Consider the following 21,513-nt stretch of genomic DNA (forward strand, 5'->3'; position numbering starts at 1 on the left):
CATAGTTTCGGAGACTTGCGTAAGCCATAAAGTGCTTTAAGGAGCTTCCAGACGCTTGTTGAATCGTGGAAACCTTCAGGCATATACGTATACACCTCTTCGTCGAGATCACTATTGAGAAATGCGTTAACAGCGTCGAGTTGGAAGGTTCCTAGGTCAAATGCAGCAACGAGTGCGAATATTGCACGGGCTGTACGGGCAGCAAGCGTGGCGGCTCGCTTGTCGTCTGAGCTAATGGTTTGTAGGTCGCCTCGAACACAGATTCGTGCTTTAAGCTTGGTGAGGAAACCATTGCTGTCATACTTATAGTTGAAAACCCACTTGAGTGGTAGGACCTGAATGCTGCGGTCCTGAGGGCGTGGTTCAACTTTGAATGTTTGACGGAGCTTGATAGATTCCACTTCGAGGCCTGCTGCGGCCATGAAACCGTCCCGAAACGGATGATTAATCATTTCCTTCCAGCTTTGGGGTTCAGGAGTAAGATCATCGCGATGGTAGCGAGGTTCTGGGCGAGTGGATGAGAGCGCGGAAGCAAATGCAGCTAGTACGCCTTCATGGTCATCTTGGTCATCGTACGTGAAGTAACTCGCAAGGTATGGGTCCTTTCTCACTGTCCTTCTTCGAGTGCCTTGGATAACGTTGTCTGTAGAGACGTCTCCGTTAATATCTCGAATGGCTTGGTGACCTTGTGAAGCTGTGGGGAAGCTTCCCGGAACTTGCTGATCTGGAGAGGAGGCCGGTGCTGGACTTGACGGAGTGTAGACAATTGGTCGTACTGGAACTACGTCCACTTGCTTGAATGCTGTTCGTTCTGGTGCTTGCGGATAAGCTGGACGAAGCGCTTGATCCGGTGTAACAGGCTCATATGGAATGGCCGTGAGTGGTGCCGGTAATGGCGAGTTTGGTACGCTGGTCGGCAGCGGCACCTCGCTTGGTATCGGACTTGGCGGAAGACTCGCTGGCAGCGGAGTCATTCGTGGAGTGAGTGACGGGGTCACTTGTTGCCATTGTGGCGAAGTGGATTGTTGAAGTTTTGACACTTGTTGTGATGCTTCGGCTTGTTCAATTGGCATTTGTTGAGATCGGGTCTCAATTGCTTCTTGCGGATCTTGTGGCTCATTTTGTATGATTGGTGATGTAGCAAGTCGGCGTAGGGCCTGCTCAAGCTCTGCTTCAAGCTCTTCCTGATCGAAAACCTCTGTGTAGGGTATCTGGCTGATGATTGGAGCTTCTTTCGGCTGGTGTGAATAGTTCATATTCTCATCGAACACTGCGTCTCGGACGTACTTGCTGGTATTAGACCTAGGAAACCAGATTTTCCAGATGTTGCCTGTTTTATATCCGACCAAGTAGCCAATTTCAGCTCGGCGATGCATTTTATCGGATTGAGGGATCCCCTGAATTCTGACGTAGGTGCGACAACCGTATACTCGAAGATTTGATAGGTTGATCGGAACCCATGTGCTAGTTCCTTGCTGGTGAAACTCCTGTTGTGGGATGATCCAGCGGCCATCATTGAGCTTGGTGGGCGATCTGTTTAGTATATAGATAGCTGCTTGCGCTGCTTCCGGCCAGAGATTCTTAGGGGAGCTTAGAGTCTTCGAGAAGTGATCTCATCCTTGCTATTATCACCCCCCAGATCGCTCGGCAAACGAATTCATTTCAGGAGTGCCGGGGATGCTGTGTTGGATGACGATACCGCAGTGAGTGAGGAAATCCTCGACAGCTCTGCCTGCTGATCTCTCATTATCATAATGAAAGGCACGGATCGGCAAGTTGAACCAAGTCTTCATTTGTGACACGAAGCTAGTGACTGCTTCCTGACAGCCGTTCTTTTGTGGGTGCGTTGCAGCCCAATGGTAGCGGATGCCATCAATATAGAAATGAGTTATCCACCTGTCGCCGTTATAGGCTTCTTGGATCGGAATTAGATCGAAGTGAATTCGACCAAGCGGTCCGAATGTGGCTCCTTGAGCTCTTCGAGACACTTGGCGATGCGCTTTTGTCAACTGACACACTTCGCAGTGCTCAGGATTGTCTTGTTGTGCTTGACCAGTAGGTTTTGTGACTTCGATGCCATCTACCATATCGGCAAGCTTCTCGATACGTTGATCATGCATATGACCAAGTCGGCGATGCCATGTTTCAGCGGTTGCTTTTGAGACAAGCGGTACGGTAGAACGCTTAGTGGTTGAAGCAAATGCAGTTGTTGCGAATGAGGCAGGAAACAGTATGTCTACCTCTGAGAGTGCGAAGAGGTTACCAATTTCCTCTATCTTTGCAATACACTTGCCGGACTGCTTGCTAACGATCGTTAAGTTGTCAAAGTCCGCTATAAAACCTCGCTTCTTGATGATTCCAAGTGAGATCAGGTTTGTGTGAAATCCTGGTGAGTACTCGACGTCGTCAAGCGTAATTGTCACTGGCTTCCCTGTGGTAGGACTAAGTGCCTTGATGCTGACTTTTCCACTTCCTTGAAGGGTGCAGTAGGTGTCTCCGACCTTGATAGTGCCGTTTGATTCCTTAAAATCAGTGAATAGGCTTCGTTTGTTTGAGATATGCCTTGTAGAAGCCGTATCAATTAGCCATCTGTCTTTGATTGATGCTTGCTGTGTGGTAGGGAATGCTGTTATCGGCTTATCATCCCATGTTAGGAAGCTAAAGGGAGATTCGTCCTCTCGAAATTCAGCGAAGTGCGCTTGTGTATCGCTTGCGGTGCTTTCAGCTAGCTTGGCAGTGAGGTCTTTGACTTTTCTTTGAGCTGCTGAAGATAACTTTTCCGTGTTTTGGCTGATCTTCTTCTTGATGCTAGGATCAGGCTTCCATCCTGATGGTCGGACAGCTTTGACGAGATATGGGCAAGCTTGGTAGAGATGCTTATCCTCGCAGACGCAAGTAGGATTGCTAGGCAGTTTCTTTCGGTCATTTCCGCTACCAGCTTTGCGCTGAGGTTGCGGCTTTCCGGCTTCTTCCTGGCCATTTAGCGTAGCGAATGAAGCGTGAGTTGCCTTGAGACCCTTTTTCGGCCGAAAAACGGTCCTCTCCGTTCGGAACGCATTTAGCATGCTCGTGAAGCTTACGTTGCCTTCCTCCCTGAAAGTCTTCTGATACCAAGTGTAGGAGAACTGAGGATCCACTTGCTTGATAGCAGTAAGGAAGTCGTAGATAGCATCATCAGCATCCTTCGTGAATGAGACCTCTGCAGCCTTGCATTCCTGGTATAGGTTTTCCCATCTCATGATCATTGCGTCAAGTCCAGAGTCTTTGACTGGTGTTGAAGCTAGAGCATTCCACTGGGTGCGTAGCTCTTGCTTCCTTTCTCTTTCAGCAAGTGAGAAACGGTCTCGAAGTGCGATAAGGAGGGTATGTACGTCGAATACGTCAACGGTAAGTTGCTGGAGCTCTGGCGCAAGTGAGTTTCGAATTCGCTCGGTGACTCGGTCTATGGCTCGCTTGATAGTGTTGTACTCGGCTAGGTCGGTATCATACTCCTTTCTGTCTTCTTGGTATTCCCGGCGACCCTCCTTCGTGAGCTTATCGCTTGTTTCTGACTCTCTTTCGTAGTCGAATTTGCTCGGTCTCACTGGCTTCGTCGGTAGGGCCGGTGGGTGTTGGTCCTCGGGATCGAGGTATTCCCAGACGTCATTGCCCTTAGCAACTGTCTGGATTTGGCTGTACCAAGTCCTCCACTGGGCGGAGGAGTGTAGCACAATGCTCGCTCGGACTAGGCCGAAGCGTTGAGCGTCGGCGGGCTCATGTCTGTAGAGCTCGTCGTATGGGAGTGACATCTCGGCGTGTTCTCTTGTTTGAATTCGGAGGGAGTTTGTGATGGCTTCAGCGTGCTTGCTCGGAAGCGACTTTGCTGGAAGCGACTTGCTCAGGGGCTCGAAGGCTTGCTCGGAAGGCTTCGAGGTTTGCGATCTCGAATACTGATTTATTCAATGATACGCTTGCTAACCGGGCTCATAACTGTCGATTCCAAGAGATACGGTACGCGCTAGTTCTACAACAGACCATTGGTCGGCCTTGATATCATAGAATGAGTGTAAATTCTAGGACAAGCTGATGCTGCGCTATTTAACCAATGCTCATGAAGCGGTGAATGGCTTGGCGAAGTAGCCATTTATACTGTAGCAAATGAGTAAGCAAAAATGGGTGCTGCTAAAACTCGAGTAAGCTAGTACTGTAAGGACCGCTTTTCTTGACAAATACGTTACACGAGTTGCTTACATGTAGGCATGAACCCCAAACTACCCAATTACCCACAGTCCTACCAATCCACTTTAGCGAAAGGAATTTGACCATGATGTCCATTCGGCTTCGTCGGAATGCACTGGACTTGGTGTTCATGTAGCTCCGCGAATTGTGTGTTACGGATGCTTAGATTCTATGGCGTGCAAGTGTCGTGTCCTTTGCCCATCTGTTTTATCCTTGGCCCAGTCAGCTGGTATCCTGATCGAGTCAGTCAGTCAGAGTTTGGCCAGCACACAGGCCGACACAAACGTTTAAGACACATAAGATAATACAACAGTAGACAATGCTCCGTCTGGTTAAGATCACATAAATGCTGTATTTGAGTTGTCTGTTTGCTTGTGTCTGTGCGTGCCTGACTTGAATAACCTTTGCTGTTTGTTTATTTATCCGCTGAAAGCCAACTGTTCTCTCGTAGTCGGTTGAACCGCCGTACACATTCGCAACGAACACAAAGGGTAACGGATAATTCAGTCTAACACGTCGGCTCGAGCAGTCCTCTTTCTGTTCATTACGAAATTAAAACTAAAGTTGTTCTCTCCTTTGACCTCGACGGTTTAACCAACTCACTATGTTATGCAAGGCGTTATTACGTTGATCTACGATGTTCATGTTGTATTCTGAATAGTTCCTCTACACCGTAAGTTCTCAGTCGAAATAAACAGCGTGAGTCAATGAGTAAAATGAGCAAAATACCCTCCCCGTGGCATGACTTACGACCGCGCGAAACTCACTATATGGTCTAGTTGGGTAAACTAACTCGATAGGGCGGCTGTGGACAGCCTATGAATCAATTAATTAATGTTCGCTCCTAGGCAGGTGGGGACACCTATAAAATCCGAGAAATAAAATGAGACGCGACCCTCCTGGAGACCGGCTGGCTTGTCTCTAGGGATACAGGAACCGTCCCCAGGAACGCTGCCACGCGCTCCCCGGTACTTCAGCTCCTGGGTCACAATCTTAATCCAGGAACAGATGCTTTGCTCTGAAGGGCCTTTTGTTAATTCCTGGAGCCACCATGCTTACAGCGGAGACGTATAACCCCGCTGCCGCATATCATGCATCCTCTCTTGAGGGCATATAAACGTTGTAACCCGAGTAAAAGCTTTTTCTATTAGATACAAATTCAACCTTCGTCGTATCAGTTCAGAATACGCACTTAATTCAAATACCCCACAAAAGTCAATGCGGCAATACGAACGCAACATCATGGTCAGATTCTTCCTTCGCTAAATTGGATTGGTAGAACTTGGGTAATTGGGTTATTTATGGTTCATGCCTACATGTAAGCAAATAATTGGCACAGACCACCCCGCCCAGTGTGACTCTTCTAGGAAAATGAAATTGTTATTTTCACCACCAGTAGCTTCAAAAAGCAAGACTATACAGACGTCCCCCATATGTGAAGAATGATTCTAAGCTGGCCCAGCAGGAAGTAGGCAGAGGGGAGCTGCTTTCCCGAACCCAGGATGTAGCGACAAGAGGTAGAAGTCCCAAAAAAATGAGATTGGCTAAGAGAGAAACCAAATCTGTGACTGTATTGCTCATGGATGAATGGCATTGAGATACATGGTAAATAAAGCAGAGTAGGACGATACTGCCGCATAAATGGAATCTCGGGTTGACAGAGTGGTTGGTGTGGACGAGTGTGCTTCGTGGCTTGGGAAAGCGATAGCTCTCTTCAATGTTCGATAGAATATATTGTCACTGTGGAATTTGGCTATTCAAAGTAGACCGGATAGAAGGCCTTCCATAAGAGACACTTGTCGTGTTGCCAGCGTTATACCAAGTAAGGAAAAAGGTGGAGACTCAGGAAGCTTGTAAGACTACCCATCGTCACTACAGGCCACCGGTCACGTTCCTGGTCAAGTGGATTTCCAATCGACTTGGTTCTTCGTATACAAACTTCGGGATTAATTCCAACGGTTCCGGCATGGTTCCTGATCTGCACCAGTCTCATATCACAACATATCCCATTCCTGGGAAGATGATAATTACACCCCACATACTGTAACAAAACTTGGTATGCGCCAATCTGATTCCCTGTCCTATAATCGTGGAGTCATTTGATGGTTGATCTAACGATGTGACAATGTGAAATGGTCAAATAGATGTGGTGCGAGCATCCATCCACTCAAGCCATCACTAATTGGAAACTGATTTATTTGCATTTCACCGCCTTTCATCACCGGCAGTTTTTATAATCCCGCACCTTCCAGGCGCACGAAATCATTTCACCCCTCATAAAGTCGTACGACTCAGTTGTCATGTCTTTCTGGACCGGAGATCTCGTTGCTTCCTCCCTCAAAATTCTTCCTACAACCACCAACGTTGCGCGTTTCGACATAAACACCACAATACATCGTTGCCATTTGATATCATATCAATAATACTCCATACTCTCGAATACCCCGCGCTCAAATCACTTTGTTGCGTCTCCCAGTGTTTTCGAGTTTGGACGCAACCCCTCCTTTTCATGAAATTTCAATCAAGCACTGACCAAAAAGTATTGTAGGGAGGTGCTTCACCCTCGGAAAATAGTTAAATAGGAATAGTGTCGGCCGGGGTTGGAACGAACTGCTGGGGTGCTCGAGGCAGTTGTTGTTGCATTGGTATCAATTCCGATACACACTGCGCGAACATCATTCCCGGTGATGTTCACGTAAAGCTCGGTATCGCAATCACCAGCGAGCCAGGGGTTCCATGCCAGCAGTTCGGCTTCTGTGATGTCCACGTCGTCTACAATACCCGCACAAGTGTAATCTAGTGTATACATCAGTCGGCTGGACACCACCTTTGATCCTGTGTTCGTCCTCCCTATTTAGTGGAATGCTTACCATTGCTCATGTAGCCAAAGACCTTGGTGAAGCAGTTACAGTTTGACACAGTAGTAGACTCTGTGGCGTTGATGGATAGGCAGACGGTGCCGCTGTCCTCCCGGGTTACTATGTTTCTTGTAAGTTTAAAGGAGCAAGACGACGAATGACTATTGAGACCTACTGGAATCCTCGCTCTCCAAGACGCAGTAGCTATAGCCAGGTTGTAAGGCACAGGTGCTCGCGTTTGTTGAAAGACTAGGATTCCACTCCATGAGCTGGTCAGTAGTGACTTGATAGGCAAACGCGACATATTTGCAGGAGTTGAGCATCGTAATCATCGTGTCCGTGGAATCGATAATTATGTTCGTTCTGTCCGTGTAATTGCGATACGTGGCACAACCCGCCTTCGTGCTGGGCGCAATCGGGTAGTAGGTCGGAGTATAGATATATCCTGGGTCGTTGGTGGCAGTAGAAATTGACGTGTCAACAGAGGAGAAGGCGGCCGGGGTTACTGTAAAAAGAGGTGTTGTAATGGGATAGCTAGCGTATGTGGTGATGGAACCCACGGGCGCCACACAGTAGGACTCGCCGAGGAGTAGGTTGGTGCAATTGGCGTCAATCTCTGGATTCAGGAAATAGAAGTCCGTGAGAGAGATTTCGTTAGCTATGGATACAAGACTGCATGTGTCTCCTGTCACAACCTAAGTGCAAGTTAGTCGACTCCGTTCAGATCTGACTGGAGTGCAGTTTCCACTTACAGTATGCCAGGCACCGCAGTCTGTGTTAGTCCCCTCAACGGCATTCGTTGGCACAGCCGCGGCAGTGGTGATATTGGCTCCAGGCGCAGTCGAGTTGCTTGACATGACTGTGGTGTCATTGAGGTACCCTCCTGGTGGGCTATACATGTATCAGTCACTCGAAACAACGACTGCTGATGCAGGGGCTGTTTACCTTTGAGATATTAGGCCCAAGGTGGGTGAGCAAATGACTTTAGTCGCCAGAGCCTCCTGACACTCAGTGCTCAGCCCTGCATATGCTGTAAACATCGTGGTATTGGCAAACTGCTGTGCAAATGACAGAGGCACAAGGCCTGCCAAGACCGCTGCGACGAGCATCCAGAGCCGCGAGATCACGCTGACGGTCTGAAGGATGACCTCCAGAGAAGAACTCAAAAGTGGAATGGCGAGAGAGTGAACCTACTGTGAGCCGAACCTGGGTGGGTGATACTAATATTTAGCTAGCTCGGTTATAGATGCCAAGAATCATGGAAAGTTCAGGCGAAAGAGCCACGATAACTAGCCAGCTACGTAGTGGAGAAGCGGGAAAAAAACTCAAGACAAACAAGACGAACCGAACCGAGCTTGGCTGAGCTTAGCATCAAATCGTCCCATAGATTAATGTGGCGTTTCATGTCGGCACGGTTTTGACGGAAATCTTCCTCGAATGCGTGCATGCATCTGTTTAGTGTGCTTCACATCTGCTGGCCATTCTACTACGCTAGACGAATTGCAATCTCTTGCTCAGGTTGGAGCAACTGGAATTCCCGTCAGTCTTTGAGATAGATGCAAGAGCTCCACATGGCTTGATCCCATCGAATGTGGCGAAAAATGTTTCAATACCAGGATTCTAATCTAACTGACACAACCTGTAAGCTCCGACCGAAGCTGCACATGTGCATTTATACAGGTCTCACATTGGTTGTGAATAGGGGCAAAAATAAATATCTCATTGTTCTCGGTTAAATCGGCCAGGAAATACCTCTTCTCTCATTTTAATGTCATTGTCTCTCAAACTTATGCGAATAATCCAGTGCAAAAAAATAAAATAAAATAAAATAAAATGAAGGCCGACGTTGCGGCTGTGGCTATCTCTCCCGGATTTTTTTTTGCCCCTGGACTCTTTTGTACACTAGCAGGTCCCCAATTCTGATGGATTACGAAGCCAAGGAGCAACTTATAGGCTGGATACTAGGGACGCTTTCTCCGACTCTTGTTGTCGATTCACCGGTGAGTTCTATACCCTCAATGTATTATTCCTAAATTTAAGCAGCGTTGTAAGGATCTACTTGGGTGCTTTTGCGGCTTTGCGGACCTCGAAGAAAGGGGAAAAAAGAGAAAAAAGAGGTGGTTGCTAGGCTGGAAATCCCTGCGTTGGTTTACCACCGTTATACAGAAAAGAAAACGCGATTTCATATTGTCTAGTGGTGCACCTGATACGGGGGAAAGTAGATGAGATTAGGCTGGCCATCGCCTCTGCACATGATCTAGCTGTTCATGATTGAGTCATTTTAGTGCATGCGAAAGTCCTTATCCCAGCTGCGACCTGGTAATTAATTCTTCAATAGTTCGTTTAATTGGCTCCCTTAGCACTAGATGTACGAGAATCCTTGTTAGAATCCACTAATTGTATGCATTAAAAACAACGCTAATTTTGCTTCCCGAGCAGACAGGGGAGAAATAACACTTGGTAAACAACAAGGATTAAAAAGAGAAATGGAAAAGCCAAATTAAGAAAGTTGATTGAGCTGACTTTTAGTAAGAAGGGACAATGTTGGCCATGGGGAGAAAAGGAGGGAAAGGTCTGGTAGGACCAGAAGGGCCTGTAAAAGGCACAAAACTGGTTGTGGCTGTGATTACCTTGAGGCACACGTGCAAAAGTAAAAAGCAGGAAATGATAAAAGGAAGAAAGCCTCTCTGCAATGAATAACGAAAGGGTGGAAAGCGACTAGTCATTGAATCCAAGTCGGACAAAACGAGGAATACGCAAGATCAGTAGGGTGGCTGGCCATGCCAGGTATCAGAAAACCTTGCAGTTGGTCAACCAAACACAATTCGAGTTCCCTTAACGTGGTGGCTGATTTAATTGCTAGTGAAGCCATCCTTCAGGTTAACATATGTGCTGGTGGGATAGTTCAAGTTGTTAAGAGACTGATCCAAAGCGCCAGCGCCTCCAAACAGAGAGACAGTGGTTCCGATGAGACTCAGAGTATCATTCCGGTCCATGCTAACTTCCCACCAGGCGGTGCCAGCAAGACCCAAACACTGGACATACTCAGCCTTGAGGGCGGCTATCTCAGGAGTATCATAGCTAATCAGGTATTTCTGCTTGGCGTCGTAGCTGTAGCTTCCGCCGACACGGGGAATGTTGACAACCTTTGCGTCGAATTTTGGTAGGGGAAGCGCGTTGTAATTCCAAAGCCCAGCGGTACCAAGGCTGCCCTGTGTGCCGCCATTGGAGAACTTATCGCCCACGCCATTAGTGCCATTGAAGACACGACCGTACAGCGGGTTCTCCAGAACGATCTTGTTGGGTGGAACCTGACCGTTAAACATGTAAAAATCAAGGCTCGAGTTTGTATCATAATCAGTTGCACGTGGATTGCGGACTTCCGGGAACAAGTTTGACAAGTAGCCAGAGTAATTGCTGAATCCGGGTCCCATATAGTCCAAAGCCATAACAGTGTAGAAATCGAGATACGGGGTCATGCTAGTGAGGTCTAACATGACAGCCTTGTCCTTGTCCGCTGGAGAGGCATAGCTGATCTGGAATGGGGATGTAGCGTCTGTCTTCTCTGCCAGTTGGTCCAGACTCTGGCGCAGACGCCTAAGCAAATCGACCATCTGCGCCGCTTGGCTGTGGTCTGCGACGTACTCATAATCGATATCAATTCCATCGAAGCCGAGATCTGCGACAAATTGGACGGCCGTATCAACGAAGTTCTGCCGCTTGGTGCTAGATGCAAGCATAGGGGGAAAATTCTCGCGGTAGCTCCAGCCACCGATGGAGAGCATCGTTTTGAGATGGCGGTGCTTCTTCTTCAACAGGAACATCTGCTTGATATTCCCATATACATTTTCTCCCGAAGCACTGGTATTATCTCCAGGGTACGCATACTGGAGATCCGCCCAAGTGTACTCAATATCCTATATATAACATCTATTAGCTAGCCTACCCCCCGAAGATGTGGATGTGTTCATACACGTTGCCAGTAGTAGTGTTGACGTTGGCGAAAGCAAAGACAAGATGGGTCAAGTTCTCTGCTGGAACATCGGTGATGAAGTAGTTGGCTCCGTAGATATCCTATATATCACGAAAGCACAATTAGCTAAAAATTACCTCGGGGAATAAACATTCAGCATGGATTCGCTTCACTCTACAAACCTAGGTAGTCATCATGTCACACGCAGCGACGCCCCTTAACTTACAGATTTCCAATCTGGTTGGGAAAGGTCCACTCTATGCCTCTCCAATGACAGTAACTTATCTTCTCGGTCTCCAATCTCTCCAACATCTTTATCTGTCGGCATTCGGTTTGCGGGTAACTTACCCCAAATCGTGTGCACAGACCCATTTGTGGCTGAACCATCCTGCTAAGTGATATACACTTATCCGCCTCCTCCCATAAGCTGATAAGCAACCGTCCCTTTTTAACCTCGACCGTCATATCAGACTGTTCAGTGGCAGAAATTCAGCGAATGGAAGGTGACTTTCTGATTCACTCTGTCCACGACATGATATCCTGCATTGGTTTTATCTACCTGATGCCATGATCGAGAAGAATAATAAGCGATGCCTCGCCATCGGTCCTTCGGGTTTTGCTGGCTCTTCATGTATTTCTATCATCATCTGCACCTCCGGGACTCAAAAGGTCTGGTTTTATGCCTTGCTGCAGAAGCCCTGTTGAGGCCCAACCACTGATTTCACTGATACTGTAGTGGTACAGACGACTGTCACATTTATAGGTTTAGCCGCAATAAGGGTTAGAACCGCCCTGGCAGCTGGTGCCCACCGCACAAGTAACACGCGGGCCCCAGGTACTGCCGATGCGCTGCTCAAGCACATTACCACCGCATTTCCACTCGTTTTCCACACAGGTTATGCATGGGCCAGGAGCATAGCTAGCGGATGAGCCTGCCGCCATCCATGTCGGAGTCCCGGACGAAGGAGAAAACTCAGCGGTGGCAATCTCAGCATTGCTTGGGGTACCCGCATCAAACTCATAGACAAGCTCATCAAAAAACTCCCAGGAAATCTCTACGTGGCCAGCGTGACAGGCGTCTCCAGACAGCGCTTGAAGCACTTCATGACTCAGGTCAACCCGGAGCGGCGTTTGAATTCCATGTTCTGCTAATTGAAGGCCCCATACTACAGCGCCCACAACCGTCTCCGATAAAGAGAGGCAGGATGGACGGCTTCCCATTAATAGAGACAACGACCTTCTTGCCACAGTATAAAGACAAGTTTGTATGAAGCAGGGTGTTGTTCATTGCAACCAGATAATTAGAGTCTATCTTGTCGTTCCGCGATTATTATTTGCCTCTTTCAGGTATCCTATGCCATTTAAAGACGGTGTTAATTGCGCGGACACAGGGTCTTTGAATAATGTTGACAGTTTAAAATTCTGAATACTTCTTGCCAGTTCCACGCACTGTGTAAAATGTTGTGTAAAATTTGAGGACAGATCTTGGCTTCCCTTGGCTTCCTCGGCTCAGATTAAACCGAGTAATAGTCTCCAGCACCGCGAAGAGGTGTCTGTCATTTGCTGAAGGGCTGCAAGAGAGATCTCATCGCAACCCGACCTAGTACTTGATCCAGGATTTGTGCACGACCAATGGTCTGCGTGTGGAACTTATGAGATACTATAGAGCTCCCTTCACGACTATGTTCATGGGGTGGCACTGATTTGTTTAGAGCTTGTGATTAGTTTTCTACTATAATGACCTGAAGCATGGCAAGGACCCTTGTTGGTGTAGCAAACATAAACTCTAATAGTTCCAAAATATGTCAGAAGTGCTACGATGGCTACCCTTATGAGAGATTCTTCCGGAACTGTAATTAAGCTCCTACTGGCTGCCCTCTGCCTCTTCCGGGGCCTGGTATGCGCTGGTCCCGCCCCTGCCACCGATTTCTCGTCTCCTCTAGTAAGTCCTGCGGAGTTTTACCCTCCGCATTTGGTTGGCTCATTAAGATGGCAGTATCCTCCCCGGCAGCCTCCTGCAGAGCACGCATCATCTCATCCTGAAGCCTGATCTTGTTCACAGTTGTCACTTGCTCATCTGTCCCATCACGGCGTACATGATCATTCAAAAACCCCCGCGCTGCCGCGTGAAAGGGCGTCTCCCGGAGACTATTCCGAGCGCGGAAATCCGCCCCATGCGTAATTAAGAACTTTGCCGCCGAGACCTGCCGCAGGTTCTGAGCAAAGACGTGCAATGGCGTTTTGCCGTTGTTCTCGGTATGGTTGATATTGGCACCGTGTGACAGGATTAAATCCAGGAATGTGGTCTCGATGGGTTCACCTTGATGGGAGTGGTACCCTAATAGATGTAGGACGGTACGGCCAGAGCCATCGGGGATCCGGGGGTCAGCCTTGTATTCGAGAAAAGTGCGGATAGCAAGCTGAGCGTGCTGGCTACAACCGCACATAGCGTGGGCCATAGCAGCATAGTGCAGCGGCGTGGATCCAGTATTGTCAACGAGGTTGATACCAGTAGAATCATAGTTAAGAAGCAGTCGAAGGGTCTCTGTAATTCTGAGCTGCTTATCCAGGAGTCCACAGTTAAAACCTCCAGGGCCGCTGGCTGCCCAATGCAGTGGGAGTCGCCCATCACTGTCACGGGAGGAAGCCAGGTCAGGGTTGGTATTGTTCTTGTAATGTTGATGATCCAAGAGCAACTTAACAGCATCAGGATTGTAGAAGAAACTTGCCAGATGAAGCGTTGTGACATCATATGCGTGATCCTTTGTCATCCTCAACTGGAACGGTACCTTGGCATGATGCAAGTGTTGATGCCTAAGATAGATATCGGCACCGGAGTCAATGAGCCGTTGAATTAATGGACCATTAGCCCTCGACACAGCAAGCCCAAGCACACTATCCTGCACCTGACTTCCCCAAGGAGAGAGATTATTTGGCAAAGGGGGAACGACATCTGTCGCTGAACAGCCCCAGTCAAGAAGGAAATGAATCAACTGATGGCCCCTTGAAATCCGATCCTGAATCCACTCAGTCTCGTCCTCTTCATCTGCATCTTTGGCAAGACACATCAGCGACCCTGCAGCCGCGAGGATCGGCGTATCTCCGGAGTCATCTCTCTGATGCAAATCCACCGTTCCGAGAGGTGACTGATTCTCCGGACTGTCATGGCTGTCCAAGATAAAGCGCACCACATCAACATTTGCCGCACCACATGCGTCGAGCAGCAGACAAATCTTGGGGTTGAACCTCTCGACAACGTCCGGGGCCGCAGTGTACACCTCCAAGATGATGCGAAGAGCCTCAGGACTGCCGTATGAGGCTGCATTGAACAAGGTGTCCTCTAAGTAGGGCGTCCCAGGGGCGATCACAGCCTCGGGAGAGCATGAGGCGATGAACTGATGGAGTTGAGCGAGGTCGTTCTGCTTGATGATGTTCACGAGGCGGTTTCTGCGCCTGGTCATTGTTTGATGGGGTGATTCTGGGGGGTCCGAGAAGTCTGAGCGATCCGAGATAGGAGAACCGGTTTCTGCCATGATAATTTATTCTCCTTTTTCCCTTTTTTGTTGTTTCCTTCTTCTATCAGTAGTTAGATTCGGGAGCATGCACAGGGCAGGGTAGGGTGTCTGAGGTTTTTCCGTGTAAAAGTTTATTATAGTAGGGTCCCATTTCCTGTATGACACATTGATCTCGTCAGTGTTGGCTGGCATAAATCCCACTTTAGTACTACTGACGTGAACCTAACCCACATGAGGGAAGGTGAGGGTGGTGGCATCGGGCCTCAGTCGCTTGGTCCTTTGCGGATAAAGGGTAGCGTATGATTACTTCCGGAAAATTACGGAGCGACCCATCGTGTGATTTTCCTTTACAGTACATTTCGAGTAATTACATATGCTAGGCCATAACAAGGCTAGAGCGTTGTTTCAGAGTAGAGTTTGCCAAAAAATAAAAATAAAAAAATAAAATAAAAAGAGAGAGAATGAAATGGTGAAATGGTGAAACTGATTTCGAGGGCTCCTATACAGTTCTGTACTCTTCATTCTTCTTATACTTCTCATTCTGCCGATCGTCTTCCATCTTTCTCCACCATGCATTACTCCACTGAGTACGATAACCATTCAGGCTCTCTTAATAGTCACAGTAACGCCCACGCCAATGAAGACTGGTCCAAAATTTCCGATCTCGCAGAGCGCCGTCGCATTCAGAACCGCATAGCTCAGCGTAACTACCGTAAGTACCCGTTATTGACTTGGCAGTCTCGTATATATTTCTCATTTGCCGTGACCTAATAGGCAAGAAGCTGAAGCGCCGACTGGAGGATCTGGAGAGACGAGCTGCGTCTTCAGCTTCTCCGGAACAATCACACGCAAAGCCAATTCTACCAAAGTCGTCTCCGACCAAGACCCGAACAAAGATGCGGACGTCTATGTCTGTGGCAGATGTCAAGCCTCACAACTCGCATTCATCAGACCGACCTGCGTCCTACGAGTGCTACACGAGTTCAGATGATCGCCAAAACATTTTCGCTCAAGTATGCACTCGCCAGCTCTCGGAATTCCCCCCACAAGCCCTCTACTATCCTTCGATGTCCCCATACGACGCCCACCGGCAATCAGCCTACTTCCAGTCTCCTTTCTACCATGCTACCTCGATTAACTACAACGAAATTGCCACCTATCAGACGGAATACAGCGATCCAGTTTTCACAGTAGTGCCTATGCTTCCTTCACTGCACACGGCGGGCAAAAGCGCCTACGACAAGGATTCCACCAGTCCATTCAGCATACGCTACGCAACAATGGCAGACTTCGAACTTGGGCAACAGCAGCAACAAGCACACTCCCAGAATGCTCTGTCGAATAGTCTTCCGGTACATATTTCTCATTGAGTTTCTCAGCATATGCATCTACAAATGTGCACACTCCACCGTCTCATCAGCCAGCTAATCATCTATCCTGTCTGCGCTTTTCCAGGTAACACCACTTGCATACTACACGGACGATCACTAGCGACAATATCTGATGTCACCAGACGCATTTATTTTCACGTTCCCACTCACACCCGAATCCGCTTCATATGCGATGTGTTCCCGCCCAGTGGAATGATTGCGGATAGCGTCGCAAGTTAGAAAAGGCAAATTGAGTCAGATCGCAGCCGGATTCGGTATACTGGATTTCCAGTAGTGTCTTTCTCGGCAATTGGCCATCATATATGTGTTCTCGCTTAAACATAGCTTCATCGCAGTTTCAATAGTCCTGCCATTTTGCTGCATAGCGGATGTACCATAACGTTATCTGACCAACCAAGATTGTCTTGGGCGAACATTAGTTGAAACGAAGATGACCTTGAACAAACATTATCTTGAGTTACCTTGAGTGAACATAATCCAAACAAACATTATTCCGAACGAAGATTATCTTAAAGAACAGTATCTTGAATGGCATATACACACAAAGTGCTCTATATTGTGGGGAAGGACCAGATGGAAATCAAGCCCGACACAGCGCTCGTCCGAAAATCCTTGCTACACGTCTTTTATGGATCCGGGATAACGCGAGGAACAAAATCGCTAACCTCCGGCTGCCAACAGATAATCTAATTGAGGTAGGATTTCTGAAAGAGATAGGAGTGTGGCGATAAGTGGTCTAGTAGCTTTAGACGATCGTGGAATGGGAAATGCACGTATCTCAGGCGAGGCTGTGAGCTCAAAGCCAATCATGTTAAATAGACAGTAGACGCCGTCCTTTTATTGATGGAGATGGTGTTTAACTAGGAGGCTGCCTGCCACGGAGGGTTTTGGAATTGGTTTAAAAGCCTTGTTGAGTTTCTGACGAGCGTGCATAATACTTCCGAGTGCCAGTCAGAAGTCAGAAGTCTTCAAGACCTACAAGCGCCTGCATCCTGATCGAGAAGGCTGTCATTCTCTACTTGAACGATTGTACACAAAGATTTTGAAGAGGCACCGGGTCAGGCTGATCATTACTGGAGCGTCGCATCCGCAATTTGCAATGAATATCCGGGAATGCTAAACTTATCTTACTCATGGGTTCTTATGACTGTTGATGTACTTGCCAGCTAAACAATCGCCATCGCGTTTAACAATCGTAGTCTTTCTTGCCAATCTGTCGACAATGGTGATGCTGTATCCATAATTCTTCCCCAGTAGCCCGCAGCTTTGACCATTGAAAACCAATTGAGCATTTGAACACTCTTATTTGTGCACTGTGCGCACTGTTTGATTGGAGACGTAGATTATGACGATTTGGACGCCGACTCAACGAGTTAGGTTCAACATTCCACTACTGTATTGATAGATTACCCTACTAAGATATGTCATTATATTTAGCAATTCGGGTGTCATCTAGCTCCTCGTAACAACGATATTTAATTAACGCAAGAAGCTTAGGCTAGAAAGCACAGCTAAGATTTTAATAGTTCAAGGGTTTCTGCATCTGCACTAAGGATAGAGGGAAACCTGACAGAACAGGACAAACCTATAACGAGACAAATCTAAAACATCCGGGTCGCTCCATTCCTAACACAGATGCCCTCCTACGAAATCTTTCTGCATAAATATCCACAGTGAAAGGATAAGACTAGCGCAGGAACGTAAAATGAGAGCGTGTATTCTCACTACCATTCTGTGCATTTTCAACAACCTGTTAGCCCTAATCCTTTATAGTATACACCGTTTTTAGAGATAGTCACTCACAGTATGCGCCCGGACCTAACACATTGTTTCAGTAGTATTCATAAAATTAGTGGTCATCACTTACACTGAGCTCGCGTTAATTCAGGATTACGAGCCTTAGCACGGTTGAAAGCACAGTCATCCAAGTATTTGTTTCCGTCCATATCACAAACAACAACCTTGACAGTCAGTCCTAAATCACAATAATCATACTCTCCACTTGAAGATAAATACTTACTTCCGTGCCAACGCAAACTTCTTGACTTTTAGCAAGACCGAATATAAACATAAAAATCAATAACGCATAGTCCAACGACGTTAGCAAAGAGCGATCCCAGCGTCAATGAAGTATCGAATAATTGTAAAATATTGAGCAAATAAGAGAACCGATTTCGTTCTAATGCGAGAAGAGGTCGTAAGCAAAAAGTGTTGAAGGAATAGAGCTGCTATTTATCAAACTTTGTCACCTCACTACCGAATATCTATAAGCTGTAAGGGGTCATCATGCACCCTAGCAGTCAATAGTCCAACAACGGATTTCAATCACGCAGATCCTACCGTAGTAGCGAGATTTGTAATATTTTGCTATCACCTTCTCCTAACTCTGTACTGGTTGTGTCTACTACCCAGAACTTACCCCAAGCGATCATGATTTGACCATGCAGCCAGGCGACCTTCGCAACTTGGAGACAATCCAACAGCTTCGGCCTGAATAACTGCTTGTATCCAGGAGTTCCGCAAGAACTGGCGGTGAGCCTTGTAGAAATTTTGTGCTGATCAAAATGCCCTGGCATAAAAAGGACGGGAGGTTGCTTTAAGAGGTGGGGTAATGAGGTGTCAGATGTATTGAATTCACGAACTAACGTGTTTGCCAAGCGAGCCGCCACCCCAAGCGAGCCGCCACCCCATCCAAAAACGCGTAGACCTCGAAATGGGGCGGATCCGGATCCAACTTTTGAATCCTGATCCGGATCCGCACCGCGGTTCTACGCAAGGCGGATTAGGATCAATCCGTTTCGATCCTGATTTGCATAAACTCGCCAAGACTTTCCTGTTTTGGCGGATATAAATGATGACTTATCTAAATAAAATACTGTAATATACACTTGTTCTGGTCAATGCATTCATAACTGTCAGGATGAGGAATTAATGTACTGGCTAGTACTGCACATGTCCAATAGAATCTGATGATTGATTGAAGGTGTGTAGATCGGTTCAGCGATCTCTGGAGTCTACTGTCCGTGCTCTGGCGTGTTATGACACCGTATCCGAATTTAGTCCGAATACCATACAAATACTAGGGGAAATTGGGTGAACGATGAACAAGCCTATCCCAAAAGGCCATAGCGGTATTTGACCGCTCCTTTAGTTTGTCACACCCCCCAGCGTTCGCACAATTCCAACCTCTTCTTGTTAATCTAGCAGATTTCCAATATCCTCAATGCCCATCATTTGAACGAATTCTGCATGCTTCTGACGTGGCAATAGCTTGGTGAGTCCGTCCGCAGCCATACCCTTCGTCTCAGTCCATTTGATGAGAATCCTGCCTGCCTGGACCTCCTGACGAAGCCAGAGGTGGTGTATATCAACATGACGTAGCTTCGTCCGCAGCTGAGGAGCTTCCTTGGTGAGAAGCCGAATTGTCTGTTGATTATCACATCGGATAGCAAGCTCGTGCTTTGGATCAAAGCGAACAGCCTCAAAGAGGCGTTTCCACATGCTCATAGTCCTCGCAGCCTCAGAGATCGCTAGCAGCTCCGCTTCGGTTGTGCTAGTAGTCACCGTGCGCTGTTTGCCAGCTCTCCAGTCAACAGGTCCTCCAAAGATCTTGCAGATATATCCCTCCGAGCTCTTCCGGTCAGGGTTATCGGCGAACGAGGCATCACTAAAGAGAGTAACGGCTTCATCCTCCTCGGATTGGCGTGGGCGATAAGTGAGGGCGTGGAAGCGTGTGTGATAGAGGTATGATATCACGCGGTTGATGGCTTCTAGATGGTCCGGACCCGGATTCGTGAGGAATTGAGCTAATGTGGAGGTTGCTTTGGCTGCATCTGGCCGTGTGATGGTGGTTGCATATTGAGCGGAGCCGACCTTCTCCTGATACTCCTTAATCCGTTCACTTGTGGCTTGCCCAGTATACGGCTTTAATGTAGCTGGCGCAAGGGGTGTATCAAAGCGACGATGGGTGGTAAGGTGATATCTGCTTGCCATAGAGGAGATGTATGAGTCCTGACAGAGCCAGAGGGCCATCTGCTGTCTATCACGGACTATACGAATCCCAAGGAACCATGAAGCTTCACCCATGTGTCTCAATTCCCATGCGGTGTTAAGCTTTTCTCTGATCTCAGCCGCGCGCTGGCGCTGAGATGGGTGATTGACGACAATTATGTCGTCTACATAGAAGAACACAATGATACCGTCTGCTGCGAAGAGACAGAGGTCTTCTTGAACGACTTTGAGACCTAGTTGGGTCAAGATCCTTGAGGCCTCGCGCTGCCAGAGCCTCGGAGATTTCCGTAGGCCATAGAGAGCTCTCAGTAGCTTCCAGCAATAGCCAGACTGCCTAAAACCCTCGGGCATCTCTGTTATCACCGTTTCGTCTAGCAAGCTATTTAGGAAGGCGTTGACAGCATCAAATTGATGTGTATCAAGGTCAAACGCAGGGACCAAGGCGAGGACGGCGCGGGCCGTCCGTGCGGCGAGTGTAGCTGAATACTTCTCTTCTGTAGAGAGTTTCTGGAGGTCTCCTCGCACACAGATTCTCGCCTTTAATTTCACGAGATATCCGTCACTATCGAATTTATAGTTGAAGACCCACTTCAATGGGAGGACCTGCACGCCACGGTCGTTCGGACGCCGTATAACCTCAAAAGTGCCCTTCCGTTCGATGGTTTTGACCTCAAGTCCAGCAGCTGCTAGGAAGCCTTCGTTAAACGGGTGATTCAACATCTCTCTCCAAGATTGAGGCTCTGGGGGTAGATCATCGCGGTGTGTTCTCGTGTGTGAGTAGGATCCGTTGAGGCCAGTTGCGAAGGCAGCGAGTACACCCTCTTCGTCGTCGTCCACTGAGAAGGCTAGATTACTAGTGTCTCTGGAACTTCGCCTGCGTGAGCCAGACACAATGTTGCGAGATGAGATATCTCCCACGATGTCTCTAGGTGCCGTACGAGGCTCTGAGGCTTGCGCTGGCTGAACGGGAGGCGTGGGTGACGGTGACATCATTTGTTGAGTCTCCACTAGTTGCGAAGTAGCTTCTTTCTCCTGGGAAGGCGTATCCAAGCTCTGTGGCTCCGTCACCTGCGAGCCCGCGTTGACTGGTTGAGGAATATCCAGGTTTATTCCGGAGGCAAAGGTGCCGTGGTCGATATCCTCATTTTCTTCAACAACCCATGGCATAGACTCTAGGATGTCACTGATAGACTCCTTCTCTAGCTCTCGAGCGTTGAAGAACACATTTTCATCAAAGACAACATCTCGCACTGATCGTACGGATCCTCTACGTGGAAACCATACCCTCCAGATATTCGATGCTTCATAGCCGACGAGGTAGCCTATCTCGGCACGTGGCTCCATCTTCGCGGCGTTCGGAATACCTTGCTTCCGCACATACGCTCGGCAACCGAAGATCCTTAGATTCGCGAGATTCACACGCTGTTGTGGTTGATTAAGGAAAGCCTCTTGATAAGGGACTATCCACTGGCCGTTTGGTAGCTTTGTGGGCGATCTGTTGATGATCCATACAGCGGCTTTGACAGCTTCAGGCCAAAGACTCTTCG

The 21,513-nt window shown here is 47.9% G+C and overlaps 4 protein-coding genes across 4 annotated transcripts; 1 reads left to right on the forward strand and 3 right to left on the reverse strand.

Annotated features, from left to right (window-relative positions):
- Positions 1–6,775: 6,775 nt before the first annotated feature.
- Positions 6,776–7,933, reverse strand: N7446_012368 (LysM peptidoglycan-binding domain-containing protein; the record flags this gene model as incomplete). The annotated part of the gene is made up of 4 exons (XM_058521110.1): positions 6,776–7,068; positions 7,089–7,196; positions 7,252–7,771; positions 7,829–7,933. 4 exons carry the CDS (start codon positions 7,931–7,933, stop codon positions 6,776–6,778), a joined length of 1,026 nt encoding a protein of 341 aa, XP_058366476.1.
- A 1,995-nt stretch (positions 7,934–9,928) lies between these two features.
- N7446_012369 (Endochitinase B1) lies at positions 9,929–12,270 on the reverse strand (the record flags this gene model as incomplete). The annotated part of the gene is made up of 3 exons (XM_058521111.1): positions 9,929–10,993; positions 11,052–11,150; positions 11,860–12,270. The coding sequence occupies 3 exons, from the start codon at positions 12,268–12,270 to the stop codon at positions 9,929–9,931; spliced, it is 1,575 nt and encodes a 524-aa protein (XP_058366477.1).
- A 635-nt stretch (positions 12,271–12,905) lies between these two features.
- On the reverse strand, positions 12,906–14,510 carry N7446_012370 (ankyrin repeat domain-containing protein; the record flags this gene model as incomplete). The annotated part of the gene is made up of 1 exon (XM_058521112.1): positions 12,906–14,510. The coding sequence occupies one exon, from the start codon at positions 14,508–14,510 to the stop codon at positions 12,906–12,908; it is 1,605 nt and encodes a 534-aa protein (XP_058366478.1).
- A 549-nt stretch (positions 14,511–15,059) lies between these two features.
- Positions 15,060–16,174, forward strand: N7446_012371 (bZIP transcription factor; the record flags this gene model as incomplete). The annotated part of the gene is made up of 3 exons (XM_058521113.1): positions 15,060–15,276; positions 15,339–15,916; positions 15,989–16,174. Coding segments are annotated over 3 exons (981 nt in total), but the record flags the coding sequence as incomplete, so codon positions are not given.
- Between the last annotated feature and the right edge of the window lie 5,339 nt (positions 16,175–21,513).

The sequence above is a fragment of the Penicillium canescens genome, assembly GCF_028828765.1.
Source record: "Penicillium canescens strain IBT 15451 chromosome Unknown utg000010l_segment0_segment0, whole genome shotgun sequence".
Taxonomy (NCBI): Eukaryota; Fungi; Ascomycota; class Eurotiomycetes; order Eurotiales; family Aspergillaceae; genus Penicillium; species Penicillium canescens.